Source organism: Panulirus ornatus, chromosome 63 (genome assembly GCF_036320965.1).
Source record: "Panulirus ornatus isolate Po-2019 chromosome 63, ASM3632096v1, whole genome shotgun sequence".
NCBI classification, from domain to species: domain Eukaryota; kingdom Metazoa; phylum Arthropoda; class Malacostraca; order Decapoda; family Palinuridae; genus Panulirus; species Panulirus ornatus.
In genome coordinates, this window is record NC_092286.1 from 13,103,161 (window position 1) to 13,127,773 (window position 24,613).

Genomic DNA, 24,613 nt, shown 5'->3' on the forward strand with positions numbered 1-24,613 from the left:
CGAATGTATATACTACAAGTGTCAGCTAATCAATATATTCATCGTATATTAAAAGTTACGTGTAGCAGGTGAAACATGCTCACATCTCTCTACTGCTTTATGAACAATCGAATGTTGTTATACGAGATTAAACCTCCCTACAACTCAGGAGGTGCGGGCCCTATGCTCTAGGGAAGGCCGCCGGTGGTGAGGGATCTAACCGCTAGGCCAAAGGGGTTGGGTCTTGTTATCCCACCCGGCCCCCACCAGAGCCAGGCTCCCTCTGAACAATCGAAGACTAGCACTTACCATTACTGCATCACCATTCCTGTGTTTTCTATCTTAGCATAACCTGTCAAAGCAGATGGTTTACAAGTACGGTGAAAACTGGTTGTCTTTATTCCTCAAACTACCGGGAAAAGTTTCTTGGCTCAAAAGTCAAAAATATCTTTAAATGAATAATCCTTGTTTCGTATTACATCCATGTTCGAGATAGATTCTTCAGGTTCATAGTTACACAAATTACATCCAAGATTCAGCAACAAAACACGGGTACTAATCACTTCACTGTAAACACTGTTAAGTTCAGAGAAAGGAGGCAGAGTGGAGAGGAAGGTGACCTGCAACGTATATGCTTCAACGCGCCATAATCACAGCCAGTCACACACTACTGATGGTTGGTATGTATGACGCTGTGCCTCACTCCACACACCCTACAGATGCCACCTACCTTTTTTTTAAATGATACCAAAATGGATACATAAAAAGTAATAGATAATCACAAAAGGTGCCGTATTAAAGGCAAACATGCAAACTTAGCCTAGTTAATTACTGACATGTTGTTAGCTTTGTCATTACACTACAAATAAACTAATATAAACGTGAAGCAATCACCGTCAATGTTCTTCCCACTAACAAGCAAACTGGATGATATGAGCAATAGTTACCTTATTAGCTACCAACCTGGTGTTAACTTCGCGCAACTAAATTACAAAGATATGCTTACGGAGACGATTTTAGCCCATGTTCTACAACATTCCATGTAATGCAGTCATAAACAAACTTTCCATACACATGATAAATGGACTATGTAGTTTATGCATAATACCCACTAGGGGAGCGCATATTACTCAGTGGAAATGCATCTCAAATGTACGATATAGCCTCGGGGAGTGAATATTGTATGTTTGATTTTATGCTAAGGAATATTCATTCAGCGATGCATAACAACTGGTCACAGATTTTATTTTTTTTAGTTGAATTCTCTTAACTGTAATGTTTCATTTATCATTAATTACGATTGTATAATGTTACTTTGTTCCTGAATTTTTATATTCATATATATATATATATATATATATATATATATATATATATATATATATATATATACATATATATATATATATATATATATATATATATATATATATATATATATATATATATATATAGAGAGAGAGAGAGAGAGAGAGAGAGAGAGAGAGAGAGAGAGAGATGTGTGTGTGTGTGTGTGTACGTTTATTGCATAAGGCTGTTATCTCGTTGCATCAAGTGGTTGACCTGCGTTTCGATTCGATTGCTCGTTTTAACTAATTTTTCCTTTGTTTAAAGGACGTGCTACCTTTGTAATTGTGATCTCTATTGTTCTTGCAAACATCTTATCTGCTAACTGTTCGAGTTATTAGTATCACCGGCAATCTAAAGCGTAGTATGAACAATAGAGAACAAAGAGAAACCAGAAGACTAGAACCCTGTTGCTTGTTAATATCAATCACTATACAACCTACAAAAGCCAAGAGTAGTTTGCGTGCGAACGAAACAAAAATGGAAAATAAGAATATTCAAGAGCTCAGGCTCGCACCTTTGAGAATTCGCCACAGTCTAATTTAAGAAAATTAGAAAAAGCCATATAATCATACGTAGCTTGTGATGCAGTGAAGCATATTGTATAATGCGAGGGGCTGAGGTCTGCACATAGCTCTCCAGGGCAAGAAGATACGCCGTGTCCCACTGCTGTTATCATCTTTGGTTACGGAAGTATCAATAAATGCCTTGTTTGTGTTGTTTGAGATGAATGTGGCTGTTCATCACGTAGCACTTTTATGGTTTAGGTCCTTACGTACAATGATTGCATACGTAAATAGATATTGTTACTTTCATCTGTGTAGGTGGAGTCTTGAAAATTAATGTAAGTGGTGCAAGACTTGCTTTTAGATGAATAAACCGTTGCACGATGAAATGAAGGTGGTATTTAATAAGTCTAAGTAGTTAGGAGTGGTTACAATAAATAAGGATAATAATAAAACGCTAAAATTTAGATGGGACGTAATGGATTGGAGACTCGCTGGAATTTATGGTGAATGGTAAGAAGTGTAATGTTGTGCGAGAAGTTTAAACAATGGACTGGAACACGATGGTTTTCCTTAATCCACACAGACAAATGGAAATGAGAGATGGGACATCGAGGAAAGAATAAAAGCCTTTGAAAAATTGGTATTGGCCATGAAGGAAGTAAAGTTTGGGGACTTGGAAGACGAATACTGTGAAGGAAGTGTTTAGAGCTAATTTATCCAGTCATGTTAGGTAATGATTTTTACTGTCTTCAATGGAGCAGTTTGTTTTCTCTAGTGGGTAAAGAATGTGTAAAATATTCGTACATGTCTTCTGTAAAAACTGCTTCATTTCGAGGTAATGGTGATTTTTTGCTCTTAACAGAAAATCTTGGATTTAGCTTCAGTCTATCAGACGTGTCTTATCCCCTGCAATGTCTCATTAAACGAGAATTAACTGTTCTACACGTCAATATATTGCGACTGATGTAAAAAACAGAAGCTCCCAAGGTATATGACAGGACTGTCGCAATATCATAATGTCTCCGTCTTTGCGGGAAAAGAATGATACATAAGACAGTACAGACAAATCGAACCATGTAGTCTTTATCTCTCTACCCCCCATCCTCACGTGACCCTTATGGTCTTCTTTGGTCATATTTCTGACCTTAACCCCCCCCCCCACACACACACACACACACACATCTTCACCCCTTGGTTTCTGAATGGTCCCTCTGGCCCCTGACAGTTGATGGGCCTAAGAAGAAACAGAAGTCCAAGAGCCATATATGCAGAATTATGTTTAGTCTGAGAATTCATGGTTTCAATGACATTTATGGCCTCAGTGATTCTGACAGCCAACAAAACTAATCATTAAAGTGCCAAGAAAGCATAGCATGAGACAACTTTTGCCAAAAATGTTCTAAGGGCGGGATATTGATCGAGTCTGTGGGATTTGTAAAGAGCAAGAATCTATTGGTAATTAAGTGATTTTTAGCATGCAAAAGATATCTTAGAACTTAAAAAGATCGCTTACAAGGAATCATTCATGATTGGGAAATGCTTTTGATGCATCTAAAAAGTATGGTTTTAGTGTATTTCACTTATTATTACTTTAAGTGATTTTATAATAATTTTTTTCATATATTATTCCCTTAGTTATCTAAAAGGTATATAGGTAATATATTTTCCTCTTCCCTCACTAATTACGCAACAGGTTTTATTACATTAATTATTCCCAATCTATGTGTGATGATATCAAAATTTGTATCCTCCACTGACATCAGACTATTCTCTTCTTGATCTGTATCATTATATTTTCAAGTCTGTTTGAGGGTAAATAAGCTCACAGATTATTTCTTTATGATTTATGTATAACGTGTAGTATGCTTTATATACAATAAACATAGACAGTACCATTTCTTACAGAGAAAACAAGTCTATTTATGTACTCCACTGTACAACTTGATAGACAATAAAATACAAGAAGAAAATTACACTATACACAAGAATGATAAATCATGTACAATGAAGTTTCTAAGAACCGGAAAGTAATTATAAACACACGTATATATATATATATATATATATATATATATATATATATATATATATATATATATATATATATATATATATATATAATGACACCCTTTGTAGGTGATCCTGCAGCACAAGGGCTGCAGTCCACACAGGTGAAAATGACACTTCTTATGAGCGAGAATATCATTGTTGATAACTGTACTGATCTCCATCCAGTGTCAATGCTATAGCCTCGTTGAAAGTGATTTCCCCCTTGCGAAGTATCTACTTGCAATCAGAGTCTGATAATCCTTATTATCCTCATTATAATTATCATCATCATACATAACCTCAGGGATCCATTTGTAGGACTCATGCTGTTTTGAAACTGTGCTGTAATCAGAAGCAGAGAAATTGTGGGGTGTTCTGGAGGAATAAGTTCTTCGACATGAATGTACTGTGCTCTTTTTCGTCAACATGTATATACCTATATATCACTTCTATCCTCGGTACACAAACTCTTTGAAGAACTGATCCACAACTGCATCCAACGAATCATCCCATTCCCAACCACATACATAGCTTGAGACCTAACCACTCTACCATAACACCACACACAAATCTCTCACACCATTGAGGCAATAAGCATCAACAGAGCATTTGACACCATCTTCCGACATATATTGTTGTCCAAGAGGTATTTAATACTACCCTTCACAATGGTGACAGAAGGTGGCTGGCCACAGTCACAACCAGCCTCCAAGGCAGTCATTTCACTCACTCACAGTGATTTCACCTCTAACACAGACACAAAGTCTTATAAATATACAAGGGACTCCTTGGGTAGGCAGTAAGTAAGAAAGTATAGGCTTTAAAAGAGTCTGCCTACAAAAATCAACACTGCAAGCAACAGGTTATCATTGTCAGTGGATGGAAAAAGAGTACAGCTTTGTTGTAAGACCTTCTTGCGTCAAGGGAACCCAGCTTACTTTGCTCTTCCAATCGAGCACAACACTGAAGCTGCTGGAGTCAAAAAAGTTGTTCATGGGTTACACTATAACCCATACATACATATATACATATATATGCATACCCTCTGAGTGAACACAACAATGTTAACTATATACAACATCGTGAGCAATGAAGAGCTTCGGTAGCAACATTAGAGTATATTTAGGTCCTCCGGGCCTTTACTTGCTGGGGTACAGCGTAGTGGGCCTTGTTGTTGGGTAACAGTGTAGTCGCCTTGTTCAAAAGTATAACCACTCAACCTCACAATTTTCCCTTGTCATACCTGTGAAACTGCCTGCACAACCTTTACGATGAATAACAACATATCTTTCCAAAACTAGATCGCCCCAGCAGCCAACAATGTCTATCGTGCCAAGGAAATGGATGAATTCCTATAAACTGTATATGGGGGGTTAGTCACTGTGCATCTGGTAACTTCCATGGTATGTCTACAGACAGAAGACAGGCCCACATTTTTATTGCACAGAAGACGGGAAAGACAATCTTTGCAAAAAAGAAAGAAAAAAATGGATGATACTTTCATAACCATTTTCATTCTATGCAGGAACACAAAAGTCAGGATCCGGTAACACTCAACTCATTGATGTGATACGAAATACCACCTTGACTAATGCAACGTACTTACAGACGCACACAGGATATATGATTTCATGTTAACATCACAGGTGGCTTCCCCTGTTTCCTGCTTGTTTATTCAGGAAGTGATGACAATTCATGAAAGACAAAACACCATCACTGCACCAAATCCTGTACACTGAGTATCCACTGGAATGTTCAGGTGAACATGGAGATCCCGAAGAGGATCAAAGCACATGCAGTTTTACTATCAGATAACAAGGCCCATGGAATGCTTCTACGCATGTTCCAGGATATACAGCACCTAACATACAGGAGAGTCTGCATGTTATAAACCGGTATATCAAAAGCACAACGAACTCTTGACTACCTGTATTCAGATAGTTGTAATCCCTTTTATCTGCAAAAAAGTGGAATAATGAATTCACAAGTAAATTTCTTGTCTTTATGAATTTGTGAGAACCTTTAATAAATCTGGTTGAGAAAGAGTGATTGAACATGAAATGATAGGGTAAGAGAGAAGTGTGGAAAAAAGAGGAGTATGTATGAAACAGTTGGGGAGGGCGTGCAGAAATGGTGTGTTTATATAAAGAAGATGATAAAATGATATATACATCAAAAGTGGGGCAAATAAGGAAGAAGAGGAAACCAAAGAGGTGGAGAGATGAAGTGAAAGACTCTTTGAAGGTTCGTGGCCTGAACATGCAGGAGGGTGTGAGGTGCACAAGGGATAGAATGAATAGGAGCAATGTGGTATACTAGGGATAATTTGTGGCTGTCCTGTTTAAGCACCAAGTTACCATCAACCAAAAGATTATTAATCTCATTATACTGTACCCAGTAGATGAACAATCATACAATTATTTTTCTTTCAATTTTGACAAAGCATTCAAAGTCTAACTGAACATATTCAACATAAATGGGCCAGAAAATCTTAGTTATCAGACATTTGGTTAAATATAATAGGGAACATGAAGAAGATGAAGGCCACTTTCAATTTTTGTGATACACATGAGGAGTGTACATATATTGCCTCTAGTAGCACTGTTAGGCTCCCTTCTATGGAATCCTTAGTACTGCTCAATTAAAGCTACATAACTCTCGAATGATTTTACAAGACAAAACTCAAATTATTCAATGAACAACATTTTGTTACACTTGTCATCATGAGGTTACCAGTGTTCTGCTGGAGCTTATTGAATGCTCCAAGACATAATATATTCAGTTTCATACTGCTTATAACTTTCCACTTTATACAATTATACTGAAGACTTATAGTGTAAAAAAGAGTTTACATATATACAATGTCAGTATTATGTTGTGGTCGTCCCATATATACATATGTAAAGAAAAAATAATCTTTGAGCATTTCTATTCTAAAATGATTATGAGACCTCCACAGCAAATGATATTAGCACTTTTAAGTAATGGTCATAATAAGAAAACCTTTAAAACGTACATTAGCATGTGTTCACACACACACACACACACAATCAGTGATCAAGAACACATTTGGGCAAAGTACCTTTGTTAAGTACAAGCACATGATCAGCATCTGATCTTTCCCTGACAACAAAGATGTGTCAGCTGATGAGGTTAGTAGTGTGTGTTGGTCATCTGATGCACTGAGGCAAGGAGAACGTACACTTCTGACTAGTAGTTGGGAAAGGGGCGAAAACGTTTAACTCATGGTCGAATAACATTCTTGAAACATTATTATGCACATGGGTGAGTCTCTCTCCCAACATACGTTATAATGTTGCTCAGCAATATTAGAGTATTGTTGAGACATTACTGATGAACTGAATCTACACTTTCCATGATTTACTTTTCCACTTGATCTACACCTTTTTTTTTTTTTTTTTTTTTTTTAGCCAACAATGTTCATTTCTTTTTAAACATGTTGTTGCTTCCTTCACAGTTGATGAAACCATCTTTTTTTTCTTTCTCACTGGACACAATTTTCGTTTCCACTCACTTCTGAGTGTTTTTAAGATCATGTCAAATACCTCAAGTCATGATTCTCATGTTTTAGTTTCCTTTTCTGGTGAGCCTTGCATTATCCATGCTTTTAAAAACTGGCTCCACAGGTCAGGCGCCCGGGAGGAACCAACGGCACGAATTTCTCTCACCACTCGACACTTATCACCAAACTCAAAGCTGAAAACTTTACACGTTTCTTCTTGACGAAGTCTGGCCTCCCTGGTGGTGGCACTTTACGATAAAGTCCGCATTGGGGTTGTCTTGATAGACTGCTAAAAGCTTGGCGTGGGGATCCAAACGACGATCTCCTACAACATTATTTTGGAAGGTTAAAATTACGGTTCAAAATAATGAAGCTTAATCACATACAAAGAAAAACAACAACAGAATGTATGCTTCGAAAAGCAGTCATTAATTTCCTTTTTCAACATTATTTTCAAACGAGAAAATGAAAGACAAGACCGTACTTTCTGAGTCATCAAAAGTATGGCAAAGGAATAAAGAATTATCAAGATGATCTTACCAATGTTTCCACCTCTCTCGTGAAGGGAGTGATGGAGCAGTGCACTTTTCAAAGAGCCGGTGAGGAGGCAGGCGAGCAGCTGGGTTGTGGAGGAGTTGGCAGACACGGTTGTGGAGGGTGGGGAGGAGCCATTGCCCACGGTCACTCTCTTGTACTGCAGCTCCCTACGACCTTCCACACGTCTGGGATTCTCCGGAAGGAGTGTCAACTCCTCTATAAACCTGTAAACCAGAGTTATATGTCCACATGAAAGTGGTACAACATACTTTAAGAGCCAGGAAGCCAGGACTCTAACCGATGTTGCCAAAAATGAAGTGTGGCTGGTCCATGGCAACAGCTGTATCAAATGAAGTGTGGCTGGTCCATGGCAACAGCTGTATCAAATGAAGTGTGGCTGGTCCATGGCAACAGCTGTATCAAATGAAGTGTGGCTGGTCCATGGCAACAGCTGTATCAAATGAAGTGTGGCTGGTCCATGGCAACAGCTGTGTCTCTGTAAGTCATCTGATAAAACAGTACAGTCAAATTAAGTGATACTAATACCACATGTATGGATCACTGCCAATCAGCAGCCACTGTAATGACCTCAACCAGTCAACAGAGAAACTTTATAATGTAAACTATTTACAAAATATTAGCCATACCTCTCAAAGAGAATGAAGTTGTGTCTGGGTTTTATGATTGTGCTCAATTGATTTAGAGAGATAGAGAGGATTTACAATGCTTTCTTTTGGTTCTGAAGTTGAGAGTAGGGAGGAGGATGAAAAACAGAAGCTATGCGTGGTGTTAGATGGGATTAGTTTGATTCATTTTTGTTTTTCGTCAAGTACGCCACCTCCCGAATTAGTGAGGTAGCGGCAGAAAAAATAAATGGATTAATTCTCTCACATCCACTCTCTAGTTATTATGTATAATCAAATCTATACTTTCATTCACCAGCAAAAGTTTTTGAGAACAACAATTTACTAGTTTGAGTGTTGCAGACTTTTACATACAAATATACTCTTAACATCAGAAACTGTTAGTATAGCAAACAGATGCTGTCTGAATACAAGCCCCACATAATGTTGCCCTGGTAATGCCAGTTTGCTTCAATGCTCTGCACTCTTAAGTCGTGGACCCCTACTTAAGAGCGGCTGAAGCCGTGGAGTTGCAACAGCGCCTGACAAACTTTGAGCCGAGATGTAAACGTAATTTGGATGTTTTAAAAGTATATTCAGACCTTAATACTCTCCGATTGCATGACAGGTTCGTGGTTTCATAACATATTCTCAATGTGTTATTCAAACTTGGTATGGCTCCAGTTGATTTCGGTGCCAAACGATCTATTCCTACAAATTAAATTTTATTTTTTTCCTGGGTTTCATTATGTTGTATTTCACTCCTATGTACCAAAACCTAGCATGGGCCAATCATTTTTCTTTGTTACTTTGGTTAAATCCCACATTTCCCCTCATCTCCCAACCCTGCACTCATCAAATGAGTTTAAAACAAAATTTCGGAGGCAATAAATGCTGTAACAATTTCGCAAGTTGTATTCGATCCTCTCCACTGCTACAGATCCACAACAATGTGATTTTTCTCTGCAATAGTACACCTGACACTTTATACTGTTCTTTTAACATTATTTACAATGGCAAATGATGATGATTTAATCAAACAGCAGTTATCCTTTATTTCTGCAAAGTCCCTTCGCTTGCAAATCTTGGCACACCTCAAATCTCAATAAATTGGCTTAAAGAATAACGGTACATCATACATCTTAATCTCCTGCGCATGGCTCTATGACCCTTGAGTACGACTGTACGAGCCTTGGGTAGTCCGTCCAGGCGTGTCAAAGGCCACGCCCATTGCATTCAAGGGTCGTGCAGTCATGTACTGAGTGGTACCACCACGGTCACGAAACATAACGTTGTGTTCAAGGAGGTTGATGAGTTGTGGAGCAACTGGGGTATATACTCTGGTGAACTGCCTGGTTACTGGTTGGTGACCAGTCAGCTATGTGACTGATTGAGATATCTGGGGAACGAGCTTGGTGGTTGGTAGTGAACTATAAAAAGACTGTGGTCATCCCCAGTTGAGAGTGAGGAGTGTGTCTGCTGAGCCCTGTGGATGTCATCAGTTACAGGACTGGAGAGGTGTACAGCTGTTGAAGTACCTGGTGAGGAGGTCGCCGGCCGTCATACGAGAGTTGAGCTTCACTGGGTAGTTGGTCTTGTTGAACTGTGGGGCCGACACCCTCAGGACGCCCTCTTGGTAGTCCACTTCGTTCTCAATGGGTCGCTGGATCATCTCCTTACTCTTGCGGGAGAGTAAGCGACGCATCTGCAAAATGAGACGAGATGAAAAAAAAAAAAGTTTCCTTTATTCCTTTAACAAGTAGAAGAGCACCTCTGGTAAACACATGATTCATACAATAGCAATTAAGAATGTTGTTATCCACATCAAACATAGGATATTTTCAAGACTAAATTGTCACCAATAGTGTTGATTTTAAACCGGTTTATGGAGTACTTGCAACCATGAGAAGATATTGCAGCCGAGGAGAAATTAATATCTTATCATCACCCACAGCCGCTCAGTGAAGAGCCAAACGGAAGTGTAACCAGATTATGATGACTGATGACTCACTGAGCTTGGACCTAGAGCAGCAGTGTTACCGGATGCACTTCACCAAGATGATGATATTAGCTCCATCACACACAAACAATAGCGAGATGTGGTCCCACAATGTTGGTATGTGAGAGATGTTATGTATTCATTGTGGTACATGGGAGACTGTGTTGATTTACACTGGTGTATGAGAGATAACGTAGACTAACAGTGGCACATATTGTAGATGGACGGTGGCATACGAGAGAAGATATAGACAGACATGACAGATAATGGAAATGGACAGTGACACAAGACAGATGATGTAGATAGACAGCTGATGGAAACGACAGCAGTAGACGGGAGATAACACAGAGTACGTGTGATGCAGGTCAGCAAGAGTCAGGAGTGGACTTACAGGAGTATAGTTGTGTTGCTTGAGGGCCTCAGCCTGATACTGGCGGCGGATCTGTGTCACAAGCCGCTGCGGGACTGTCCACAGGGCGTCGCGGTACTTGATCATCGCCTGCGTCAGCTGGGTGGTGACGTTGGCGTAAGTCATCTGCAAATATGTCATCATTATCAGTAGAGTCATACCACAGTCTAATGTACATTTCCTCTGTTACCGTAAAAAGAACTGTCGTTAACTCAACAATGACAGACCCTGGTAAGCAATAGGTTTAAAGCCTGAAATAGCCAATGAACTATCGTTACGGTCCTTGAACAAGCAGGATATAATTCAAGGACAAAGTTTCGACATTGAACAAACAAGTTGGACGACGCCGGGTACCTCATGGTTGAGCTGCTGCTCCTTGTCTTCGGACTTGAGGTGGAGTCTGGAACGCTGGTGGTTGGGCAGGAAGAGGTTAGGGGCCATGATCATCGCCACGTTGTACAGGGACATCTTATTGTCGGCCTCGTAGGCGACGACCCTGGCGCACAGTTCCAGCATGGCGTGGAGGGTGTCGCGGTGTGGCGTGGGCAGGAGGAGGATCAGCATGGTCAGGGCCAGTACCCGCTCACCCACGTCCTTGATGCCTGCAACAACACAAGGGGAGATCTTTATACCTGAATCCATTTATTCACTCCACTCGGCAACTACATATATATGTCTATCTGTCAATCTATCTATCTATCTAGTCATTCACCCACAAACGTACATAACATAAGGTAGTCAGGGAGTACCATCACTCGGCCGTACAGATCTATAACTTTAACATCACAAGGTCGGAATTTTCAGGGTCTAACGCAAGCATATGTACATAGCAGAGTTGCGACCCATCAACATATCAAGCCTGGATTCGAATGCTGGAGAGGGGCAGCCGCTCTAACAGCCATCCCATCTATTTATCCATCCCTTTGGGGCTGGTCAGTGAATAGACATTTGGCATAAGGTATGGCGAGTGCATACAGAGTTTTGGCACGGTACATTTATACAAGGCAAAGACACAGGGAAACACAAGTGTATAACTCTTTCCCAGTGAAATAATCACACCTGAAAACTCATACAACATCTCACCGTTCGAGGTTATCGATACCTGGTATCTATTTATACAAGGGAGGATAAATTGTTATAGTTGTTATCCACTTTTCTCTGCTGAGGCCAGTGTCAGCAATGGTGTCGAAGTGATTCATTACTGACACTCACCAAACTGTAGGATCAAACATGCTCTTTTGAAACCCATAGTTATAGTTATCTACATACAGCCGTATCTGCGATTAATACAGCATGGATGAAAATTCTTCAAGTCTCCTCATTCTATTTTCAACATACATATACGTACATTTTCAACATACATATACGTACACAATACATGAACATACATATGTGACACACAATGGGTAAAGCTTACACCAGCGTTGAGACATAAGGTGAGTGAAAGACGTGAACAGCACAAATGCTAAGAAACTCTACAAAATCAAGTAGAATCATTCAAATGAACATCTAGTCCCACTAAACCCCATGGACGCTCTTTTCCAGTAAATTTGTATGCTATTGACTGTATTCATATTTCATCTGGTTTCCATGTACAGTGAAATACTATGAGAGGGGTCAGAGGCATGCTAACAATACAATCCTAATAGCTCGTCTGTTAAATAAAGAATAAAAAGAAAATATTATCTAAAATACAAGAGAGGGTCATTGAGATCATGAGTGTGTCTAGTAACAGAGGAAAACTATGAGCGACAATACTTCAGTACATTTATATATAAGTCTGAATGATGTTACGTTTGCTGGATAATGCTCGACCCTTTTTTGACGTACGTAAACAAAATCAATGTCCCCGTGAAAAAAAAAAAAAATTACTGAAGCTACCCCTCAAAAAAGAAGGGAGGAAGAAGGGGGCACTGAAGTTAATTTGTTTTAGCACCAAGAAAATGTATCCACAAACTTCACTCAACGAATAAAAACAAAACGAAAAATATGATATATGCAAATATAAACGCATACAAAAAGCAATTCGTTGATTAGATGTACATTCATATTGTTTACTTGCATACTAGAGCGTCACAAGAACATGAAAAAAAGGTACAATGAATATATGATGAGAAAGACAAAGTTAAACATACGATGCGTTTTGTAGAAAGCTGGCATATATGTGTGGGTGAGGACTGGCTGAGGTAGTTCTCTTAGGAAGGTCTTGATCAAGGCAGCAATGTCGTTCGGCGAGGCATTCCTGAGGGCGGAGTCGACGGTGCTCGGGGAGGAGTAGAACTGGCCATCCAGCGTCCGTCGCAGCTGCTCTGTCTGGGACCTGCACCACGACAGAAAACCGTATGAATACCTTCCATCAGCAGTCGTGGTAAAAATGAATACTGGAAGTATTCACGGAATCATCAAATATTCTCGAATCTTCGTTTTTTTCTTTAATGTTTACAGAGTATATATACATAATGTGATTTATACATATCCTATAGGATACAATGCAGCATGTAAACTGGGTAATTTGTATGAAATATTCAGTTGAAAATATGATTCGGGAATACTCGTATCTACAAAGACAATTATCTATAAGTGGAAAGGTCGAGTACAGCACCTGTGCCCTGGCACCCGCAGAATGCCCTCCTGGTGAAGACCCTGGCGCTCCAGTTGCCACGCCATCTATAAAACAAAACACGAAATAAAACATATGATAAGGTTGCTGATTAAGTTACCTTCGGAATCCAGCATAAATTCAGATACTGCATAGAAGCCTTGTATTATAACAGTATGTATCTTGCTATAAATGAGGATAAAGATGCGCGCGCGCGCGCACACACACACACACACACACGCATATATATATATATATATATATATATATATATATATATATATATATATATATATATATATCTTTTCTTTCATACTATTCGCCATTTCCCGCATTAGCGAGGTAGCGTTAAGAACAGAGGACTGGGCCTTCGAGGGAATATACTCACCTGGCCCCCTTCTCTGTTCCTTCTTTTGGAAAATTAAAAAAAAAAAAAACGAGAGGGGAGGATTTCCAGCACCCCCGCTCCCTCCCCTTTTAGTCGCCTTCTACGACACGCAGGGAAGTATTCTTTCTCCCCTATCCCCAGGGATAATATATGGAGTGAAAATGATTTTGTGTGATCGGGGCCTTAACATGCAGGAGGGTGAAAGGAGGGCAAGGAATAGAGTGAATTGGAGCGATGTGGTATACCGGGGTTGACGTGCTGTCAGTGGATTGAATCAAGGCACGTGAAGCGTCTGGGGTAAACCATGGAAAGCTGTGTAGGTATGTATATTTGCGTGTGTGGACGTATGTATATACATGTGTATGGGGGTGGGTTGGGCCATTTCTTTCGTCTGTTTCCTTGCGCTACCTCGCAAACGCGGGAGACAGCGACAAAGCAAAAAAAAAAAAAAAAAAAAAATATATATATATATATATATATATATATATATATATATATATATATATATATATATACATATATATAAAAGTTTTTATCGAGGATGTAAGGCATGTGTACGTGTAGGAAGAGAGGAAAGTGATTGGTTCTCAGTGAATGTAGGTTTGCGGCAGGGGTGTGTGATGTCTCCATGGTTGTTTAATTTGTTTATGGATGGGGTTGTTAGGGAGGTAAATGCAAGAGTTTTGGAAAGAGGGGCAAGTATGAAGTCTGTTGGGGATGAGAGAGCTTGGGAAGTGAGTCAGTTGTTGTTCGCTGATGATACAGCGCTGGTGGCTGATTCATGTGAGAAACTGCAGAAGCTGGTGACTGAGTTTGGAAAAGTGTGTGGAAGAAGAAAGTTAAGAGTAAATGTGAATAAGAGCAAGGTTATTAGGTACACTAGGGTTGAGGGTCAAGTCAATTGGGAGGTGAGTTTGAATGGAGAAAAACTGGAGGAAGTGAAGTGTTTTAGATATCTGGGAGTGGATCTGGCAGCGGATGGAACCATGGAAGCGGAAGTGGATCATAGGGTGGGGGAGGGGGCGAAAATCCTGGGGGCCTTGAAGAATGTGTGGAAGTCGAGAACATTATCTCGGAAAGCAAAAATGGGTATGTTTGAAGGAATAGTGGTTCCAACAATGTTGTATGGTTGCGAGGCGTGGGCTATGGATAGAGTTGTGCGCAGGAGGATGGATGTGCTGGAAATGAGATGTTTGAGGACAATGTGTGGTGTGAGGTGGTTTGATCGAGTGAGTAACGTAAGGGTAAGAGAGATGTGTGGAAATAAAAAGAGCGTGGTTGAGAGAGCAGAAGAGGGTGTTTTGAAGTGGTTTGGGCACATGGAGAGGATGAGTGAGGAAAGATTGACCAAGAGGATATATGTGTCGGAGGTGGAGGGAACAAGGAGAAGAGGGAGACCAAATTGGAGGTGGAAAGATGGAGTGAAAAAGATTTGTGTGATCGGGGCCTGAACATGCAGGAGGGTGAAAGGATGGCAAGGAATAGAGTGAATTGGAGCGATGTGGTATACCGGGGTTGACGTGCTGTCAGTGGATTGAAGCAGGGCATGTGAAGCGTCTGGGGTAAACCATGGAAAGCTGTGTAGGTATGTATATTTGCGTGTGTGGACGTATGTATATACATGTGTATGGGGGGGGGGGTTGGGCCATTTCTTTCGTCTGTTTCCTTGCGCTACCTCGCAAACGCGGGAGACAGCGACAAAGTATAATAAAAAAATATAAATATATATATATATATATATATATATATATATATATATATATATATATATATATATATATATAACCACGTCCAGAAGACGATCCACTTTGAAGAAAACGAGAGCTACACAGTGTCCTGACACGACCCACCTCATAGAAAATGAGTACTACACTGCGTCCTGTACACCTTCTCTCGTGTAGAAAACGAGCATCATGGTGCATCCTGAACAAGACCTACCTTATAGAAGACGAGTGGTACGCTCGTCTCCAGGGGGGACTCCGGCAAGAAATTCCTGTCTCGTTCTAGCAGACTCTCCAGAGCCACGCCAAACACGCCACTCTCTGTCACAGTGGAGAAACCTGATCTAATCCTGTGTTCTCATTTATTCTGATCTTATCTATGGGTTCTGACAGCAAGTATCATATGTACATCAACTGTGAGATAAAATAAAAAATTCTCTGAAGCTGTGAGAAATGTGAATTTTGGCACCACAGTTTAACATTTTTTTTTTTTTTACGTTCAGGATAGTAAGCTTGAGACACTGACCTTCTTTGCTCTGCTTTCTCTTCTTGAGTTTTCTCCAGCGGTGGTGAATGTTATGTTCCGTGAAGAGGATGTCGAGTTCGAGCAGCGCCAGGGAAGTCAGTTTGCTCAGGTCTGACTCGTCCAGCCAGTCCATGCGGGTCTGGCCGCACCGACCTGTCTCCAGCAACAGCTCCTGGTGAGACAGAGAGAGGATCGCTGTGTCTTAACCTTCATAATCTGAGCAGATGTCACACGAGCTCCTCATGGATGTCCCTCCACTATAAGGTTCGTACTATGTGCTGTGTTCTGTTGTCTGTTCGTTACATGGTAAGTGCTATGAGCTGTGTTCTGAAGTCCCTTCACTAAACCATTAGGTGAAGCTCAAAAAAAGATTTTCGTCACCTCGAACCTATGACCTTTACCATGCTACGTCCTTTAACTGTGTACTAGAGTAATGAAAAAAAAAGTACATCCTATTGTCTAAGAATGAATACAATATTGTATTTCAAGATACAGTGAAGAAATGGTTCCAAAATCTTACCTATATATCGTTATGAAATACACTTCTTTTCCCCTCCATACATGACAAAACAACATTATGATCATGTGGCAGGCTCAAACATCACTACATAAGTATGACGTGCTCCCGGTGTTTCTACAATTTCATAAACTGAATTGATTTGGGATGAAGCAATTCATCACAACTTTCATAACACACACATATCCACCTGCAGCCACACACATGGATCGCCCTGTGCCAGTAATGGCACCAGGAACACACACACACACACACACACACGACTTGTGCCATAATGGAACACATGAGAACATGCAAAATGGGTGCGGCTTAAAGCGCATATACATAAGACTCTGTTCATGCAGCTCACAGTATCCACGTCGCACGTTGATATGCGATGAGGCGACACTCAGGAACTCCCCACACGACCGTATCACCCTCTTACCTATGAGACCTGCTCCCCAGGACTGGTCATGTCGTCTGTCAGAATGATCGCCCCACCTGCGCTTACTTCAGCACGGGTAGGGGTGATAAGGGTGTAAGATGGGGTGGGGTGTGGTGGGGTGGTGTGATGAGGCGGGCTAAAAGTGTGAGGGGTGGAGTGGAGAGCCCAGAGGGAGGGTACAAAAGCGTGGGTACTGAGAATCAGGGAGGAGGGGACGTGATGCGGGCGACGACAGGAAGTAGCACTTCTCTCTCTCTCTCTCTCTCTCTCTCTCTCTCTCTCTCTCTCTCTCTCTCTCTCTCTCTCTCTCTCTCTCTCTCTCTCTCTCTCTCACACACACACACACATACACACTAGCTCACGAGTGCAACGTGTGGCCCCACGAGTGTAAAGCACCTTCCCCACACGCACAAGAAGGTGACAACCTGCTCCGTCAGTGTCCCTACTCAGTAGCGCTTCCGCATGACGTCTGGCAGTGACGATCCTATATAACAAAGTCCTTCTTTTTTCCTCTTCAAAGCCTCAACCTCAACGCAAACATCAGCAGTTCCTCGGTAGGGACTCCTACGCTCGTCTTAGGAACCAGAAAGGTCGATGGAGCCGCCCATCCTGAGACAGTGGTTTCTTGTCCCAGGGGTGGACGAAGGCATCACCTGACCTTCAATATGCACCCATCCTCAACCTTCTACCGGTTCGTAGCACCTGACTAATGGGAGGACTGAACCAACACGAGATCATCAGAGGTGGCTGCTAATCCCCGCTTCCCAAATGAGCCGGTCCATCATTGGATAAATCATCACGTCCGCTCAACTCAATCTATTGTCTTGAATTTCTACTCCATTGTTGAACCAGACAACAGTCGTTGCTCATGACCGTTCACTCAGGCCATCTAAGTTTGTCCTTATGAATACAGAAACTATAACAACTCCCACTACTTGCCTCGGCTGGGCAGCACGCCAACATGAGAAGTCTCAATGCTACGTGGATGTGGTTTTCTGAACATTGCTGCACGTACACCCCACGTACGTGAAAAGAACTTCTCGTGCATGAAATTAAAGACGATACCCTGGCGGGCTCTCATTCACCCGAGTTTAATCTTTCGTATTCTGGAGGTGTGTTGAAAAAAAAAAAAGTATAATCGCGGGATTACGTGATTAAATTTCCGTGGTAGAGGACACTGGACATTCTAAGAGGGATCTCTTCGTGCATGGCAACACCATGAGTGTCACTGGAGGGCTGCTGCAGCAGGTCACAGTGAGGAATTTCCGTCGAGCTTGTCCAAGCATCTGGCGCACAGGTCGCAGCACCTCCTCCTCTGTGTAGGAGGCAACGCGTTTGAGACGGTGGGAAGGAAGGTGGACAGGGGAGACGTAGTATCTCCCCCCTGCGTCTTAGAGCATGGGAGGTGCACCGGGGGCATTGTTACTCCTCCTCCCCCCTTAACAAGGAGGAGGGGTCCAAGGCGGACTACTTCACACAGACACAAGAGGATTATATACTCACAATTACTACACCTTATTACCTAACTCAGCACACACAAGCCACCATGAACATTATGTCGGGTTAATACTATTCATCCGTGTCACTTGCACGTCTCATCAGTCATCATGCCAAGACGGCACAACAAGGAGCTGGTTAAGCTGGATTTAAATGTGGGCGACGGACGAGCCGGCCCTTACCGACCCCCGACAGAAGGATCAAGTTGGAGTGAGGTACTGTAGAGGTGGTAGGAGCGTGGGGCTGGGGATGAGGGGTATGGGGGGGGGTAGCACCACTCGCTCAGCCGTCCTCACCCCCCAGGCCTGAGGGCAGTTGAGGTAAACTCCAAAGACCCCCTGCATCAGGTCACCTCCACCAGCAGTGTATAAATGCACTTACACACAGTCATCTACTACTTCACTCTCAACGCACTACAGACTGCAGTTGGTGTGACAGCAGCTCCCTCCCTTTACCCACACGTAATTGAGGACTGAGACTTCGGAAATAAACATCAAGATTGTGACCGGGACGCCTACATGTGCAAAGCCAGCGGGGAGTAGAAATGCAGCCACGCCAGCATGTTATAGGTGAGGGTTCTTGAATTTCTATCTGAGAATAAACTTTTTTAAAACCTAGACTTTGAACTGATATCACCACTGGTATACAATGTTCTAATTTTCAGATTCAGTCCTCTCACTGAGTCAAGCCTGCCTGGATTACTAATACCCGCATTAGAGGTGAATGTGCAAAAGTACTGCGTGCCATTCATCCACTTGACATCATGAGAGCATGTTAGGCCAATCCTCACTTACCGGGAACTCGTCTTTGGACTTCTGGTACACAACTTTGAAGCCCAGGTCAGTTGCCGAGCCGGAGCGAGACCTGTTTTCTCTGTTTTCCCTGTTCTCGAGGATCTCCCGATGGTCTCGAGTGTCTCTAGGGTGACTGATGGAGTGCGTCTTCCGCAGCTCCGTTGATGAACGTCGGCTCTCCTGAGGAACGAGGGTCAGATTCAGTGGATACAGGGATAGAAAGATATTGCATAATAGGTTCGTGACGTCCTGTGGTATGGTTCTTTGTCCCTTTAAACACACACTTTTTTTTTTTTTCATCAAGATGCTACCACCGTAAATAATGCCTGGCCTCCCCAATATCTTATTCCACGAATACTAAATCCAATACGTGATAAATCGCATAAAAATATACCACAATAGAAACGAAAGAGTCGTGAATATGAACCATAAAAATAAAAGATAGGAAATAATAAAGAATATGAAACCATGGCACAGAAACAAAAGAAAGTCGAGAAATCATAAGAATATGACACCATAGACTAAAACCAAAGAAAAGTCGAGATATAAATGATATGACACCAGAGAACAGAAACAAAAGAAAATCGAGGAATCATAGAGGATATGATATCATACTAGAAACAAAAGAAAGTCGAGAAATCATAAAGGATGTGACAGTAAAGAACAGAAAAGAGTCAAGAAATCATAAAGGATATGACACCACAGAATAAACAAATGAAAGTCGAAAAATCATAAATGATATGACATCACAAAATAGAAACAAAAGAAAGTCGAGGAATCATAAAGGATATGACATCAGAATGAAAATAAAAGAAAGTTGAGGAATCATAAAGGATATGACACCACAGAATACAAACAAATGAAAATAAAAAAATCATAAAGGATACGACACCACGGAAAAGAAACTAAAGAGAAAGTCGAGAAATCATAAAGGATATGATGCCATTGAATAGAAACAAAAGAAAGTCGAAAAATCATAAGGGTATGACACCATAAAATACAAACAAAAGAAACTCGAGAAATCATAAATCATATAACACCGCAGAACAGAAATAAAAGCAAATCGAGGAATCATAAAGGACATGACACAACAGAATAAAAACAAAAGAAAGACGAGGAATTATAAAGGATATAACACCATAGAATAGAGACAAAAGAAAGTCTAGGAATCAAATACGACACCACAGAACAGAAACAAAAGAGGGTCGAGGAATCATAAAGGATACGACATTATAGAATAAGAATACGAATAGCCATTAAGGACATGACACCATAGAAAAACAAAAGCAAGAGTCGAAAAATCATAAAGGATATCACACCATAGAATACAAACAAAAGAAAGGCGAGGAATCATATGTGATATGACACCACAGAACAGAAACGAAAGAGAGTCACGGAAATCATAAAGGATATGACATCATAGAATAAAAAAAAGAAGGTCCAGGAATCATAAAGGATATGACATTACAGAACAGAAACAAAAGAAAGTCGAGAAATCATAGATTATATAACACCACGGAACAGAAACCAGAGAAAGTCGAGGAATCATAAAGGATATGACACCAAAGAAACAAAAGAAAGTCCAGAAATCATAAATGATAAGACACCACAGAATAGAAACAAAAGAAAACTGACTAATCATAAAGGATATGACATCATGGAGTAAACACAAAAGAGAGTCGATATACCATTAAGGATATGACACCGTAGAAAAGAAACTAGTCAAGAAATCTTAAAGGATATCACACAATAGAATACAAATAAAAGAATGCCGAGAAATCATAAATGATATGACACTACAAAACAGAAACAAAAGAAAGTCGAAGAATCATAAAGTATATGACATCAGAATAAAAACAAAAGAAAGAAGAGGATTCATAAAGGATATGACACTGTAGAATCCAAACAAATGAAAGTCAAGAAATCATAAAGGATGCGACGCCACGGAACAGAAACAAACGAAAGTCGAGGAATCATTAAGGATATGACATCATAGAATAAAAACAAAAGAGTAGGTTTACCATAAAGGATATGACACCATAGAAAAGAAACAAAAGAAAGTCGAGATATCATAAAGAATATCACACCATAGAATACAAACAAAAGAAAGACGAGAAATCATGTATGATATGACATCACGGAACAGAAACAATAGAAGGTCTGGGAATCATAAAGGATATGATACCACTGAATGAAAATAAAAGTCGAGGTATCATAGAGGATATGACACTATAGATCAAAAACAAAAAGGTCGAGGTCTCATAAAGGATATGACACCATAGAAAAAAAAAAGTCAAGGTATCATAAAGGATACGACACCATAGAACACGAACAAGAGAGACGTGGGTACAGACCGTGATGGAGTCGAGGTTCTGTACACTGCCGTGGGAGGAGTTCGACTCGACGGACGGTCGCTTCTCCTTGCAGCGGGCGTGAGGAATGTGTACTGACCCGATGTACCGGTAGTTCAGCACCTGGACCTCTGCAGGAGAGAAGAAAGGGGAAAACCTCGTAATTAGAAGTGTGTGTGTGTGTTAAACTACTGCAGTGATATAACACAACCAACGTTGGAGTATTGCTAACAATGGCTTTACCACTAGAAAACTACATTATATATATATATATATATATATATATATATATATATATATATATATATATATATATGAAACTATTGGGCCACCTATATGTACACTTATTCTATAAAGTGACGGTATGAAAGCAGTTAAAAATATTTCAAAGGGACAAGATTTAGTGGTAAAGTTAGGGAAGTGCAGGCATGACGTACTGGCTTTATAAGGTCTAAGAGTTATGTCGACGTCATCGTATAAGCTTAACTGAAGTACAACTAAAATTCATGCACCAAGAATGATCCACACTGCTGTTACATCCAATACAAAAAGAACCTTCTCTTTAACTTAACCATCAAGACAAACCAATCTTTTCACCAATATATTTTGTCTCATGTAAACCACCCTCAGTTCTAGCTGATGAGGGAGCCAGAGTATGATACCACGTATAGTTCTACCGCTTATTATGGCAAGTCTCCATGTGTCATGTCTCCTTCTCCAGTACACAGAGCCTCGTACTCACCGTGGTCGTCCTGCAGAGCCTTGGGGTAGAACTCATAGAGCCCCTGCTTGGAGGAATGGAAGTTCTTGACGTCCCTGGCGATGTCCCTGGCGTAAGACCTCTGGCGCCTGATTTCCTTCCCCTTGCCGGAACCAGACACGATCTTGGGCAGCATGTCCAGGGACGGAGCCCGGTACATGTGGGGACCAGGGGCGTCCAGCCACTGGTGTCTGGGGGAACGAGAACGTGACATGAGCTGACGGACCGAAAATCTTCCTACGGCTGACAAAATACGACAACAACAGGAAAAAAAAAATGGAAAAGAAATATGAAATATCATTCATGTGGGTCACATCTGCAGTTATCCTTGACAATGACAGAGTCGGAAAGCAAGGATAGACTTTCTAATCATATATGATGTACTTATGAGACTTCTTCGTTGACTAAGTGTTCTCCAATCCTCCTAGTGTTTCCCGTACTATCAGTCAAGATGTTTATTACAACTCTGAAGAGAAGGAACATCTCACGAAGGTGTTGCTTCAAGTGTTGCTGTGAACCCCCTGCTCCCTATCTATCGGTCTGTGCAAATGGCTCCTGAATTTCAGGTATGCTGAAGTCTTGTCTATAGGACTTTGAAGAAACATGCCTCAAACATGGGTTTACATGAGACACAAACGCGTTCAAACACCTGACTTGGCGAGTGGGTTTTTCTAATCCGGCAAACAGTTCTTGGAATTGATCTCCTCACACAACTAAATGCAGAATGCATCGCTCAAAAGGACACGTGTAAATCCTACAAAGGGAAGATGCATATATACATATATATATATATATATATATATATATATATATATATATATATATATATATATATATATATATATATATATATATATATATATATACTCCAGCTTATGTTGATTTATTGCACCCACTGTATGCCCTATACTGGCCTCCACCTACCCCCTGCTATTGTACCCACTGTACGCTCTATACTGGCCTCCACCTACCCCCTGCTATTGTACCCGCTGTACATTCTATACTGGCCTCCACCTACCCCCTGCTATTGTACCCACTGGGCGCTCTTTACTGGCTTCCACCTACCCCCTGCTATTGTACCCACTGTACGCTCTTTACTGGCTTCCACCTACCCCCTGGTATTGTACCCACTGTACGTTCTATACTGGCCTCCACCTACCCCCTGGTATTGTACCCACTGTACGTTCTATACTGGCCTCCACCTACCCACTGCTATTGTACCCACTGTACGCTCTATACTGCCTCCACCTACCCCTTTCTAAGTGAACTTCATCCACACAGTCACAGAAACTGTCAGTCTAGGTATACATCGACAAAGCGTGTCTTTCATATGAGAATAGTAGACCTACAAGCGGGTCAGGAGGAAAAGAGTGAGGTACCTGGCGCTGGGGGCTTCTGTGTCGCTAGGAGGCGTGTGCCTCCTGCCCCCGACATGATTCCTGGGGCCGTGGTGGTGATGGTGGTGGTGGTGGTGGTGGTGGGTGTCGGCGTGGTCGGCGAGGGAGGCGAAGGGCGTCGGGGAGGTGATGACGGAGGGCGACGTCACCATGGAGTGGTTGCCGGAGTCGAGGGAGCCCCGGGAACGACTGAGGTACGGGTCCACCCAGGACTTAGGGTGGGGGTCTGGTGGGGTGCGGGGCGGGGACACGGAGTCCAGCGAGTCCGGTGTGGCACTCCGGCTTCTGGTGCCCGTGCTGGAGTTCTGACGGCAGAAGGAAACTCTCACTAAAGCAAACTGCAGCGGGTGAAGTATAGTGCAAATGAGACATTTCACTGGGACATGAGACATTACACTGGGACATGAGACATTACACTGGGATATCATATGAGACATTACACTGAGATATCACATGAGACATTACACTGAAATATCACATGAGACATTTCATTGGGATATCACTACAGGACCATATATCATGGAATATTTCTTCCCTATCCAGAAAAAAACAATAATATAAAAATCCATCGCATCATTTAGGCTTCTGGATTGGCAATCCGAAGTGACTTATACTCTCTGGGGTGAAATTCTTGTGTCAGGAACACTGCGTTGCAAACAGAATA

At 41.3% G+C, this 24,613-nt stretch overlaps 2 protein-coding genes across 3 annotated transcripts in view; both read right to left on the reverse strand.

Annotated features, from left to right (window-relative positions):
- The window catches only part of Arfrp1 (ADP-ribosylation factor related protein 1), a 50,154-nt gene extending 49,729 nt beyond the window's left edge, over positions 1 to 425 (reverse strand). Inside the window, exon 1 of the mRNA XM_071656719.1 lies at positions 289 to 425. The gene's annotated coding sequence lies outside the window, so the exon portion shown is untranslated. The remainder of the gene's footprint in view (positions 1 to 288) is intronic.
- Positions 426 to 5,957: 5,532 nt separating this feature from the next.
- LOC139746021 (rho GTPase-activating protein conundrum-like) overlaps positions 5,958 to 24,613 on the reverse strand; it is a 361,826-nt gene continuing 343,170 nt past the window's right edge. For both annotated transcript variants that reach the window (XM_071656821.1, XM_071656822.1), the window contains exons 7-19: positions 23,932 to 24,254; positions 22,535 to 22,743; positions 21,796 to 21,923; positions 19,442 to 19,621; positions 16,210 to 16,381; positions 15,901 to 16,004; positions 13,578 to 13,642; positions 13,111 to 13,295; positions 11,330 to 11,577; positions 10,958 to 11,101; positions 10,106 to 10,272; positions 7,948 to 8,168; positions 5,958 to 7,732 (exon numbers count right to left, since the gene is read on the reverse strand). In XM_071656821.1, the coding sequence (XP_071512922.1) occupies positions 7,611 to 7,732; positions 7,948 to 8,168; positions 10,106 to 10,272; positions 10,958 to 11,101; positions 11,330 to 11,577; positions 13,111 to 13,295; positions 13,578 to 13,642; positions 15,901 to 16,004; positions 16,210 to 16,381; positions 19,442 to 19,621; positions 21,796 to 21,923; positions 22,535 to 22,743; positions 23,932 to 24,254 (2,268 nt within the window). In that variant the 3' untranslated portion in view covers positions 5,958 to 7,610. The remainder of the gene's footprint in view (positions 7,733 to 7,947; positions 8,169 to 10,105; positions 10,273 to 10,957; positions 11,102 to 11,329; positions 11,578 to 13,110; positions 13,296 to 13,577; positions 13,643 to 15,900; positions 16,005 to 16,209; positions 16,382 to 19,441; positions 19,622 to 21,795; positions 21,924 to 22,534; positions 22,744 to 23,931; positions 24,255 to 24,613) is intronic.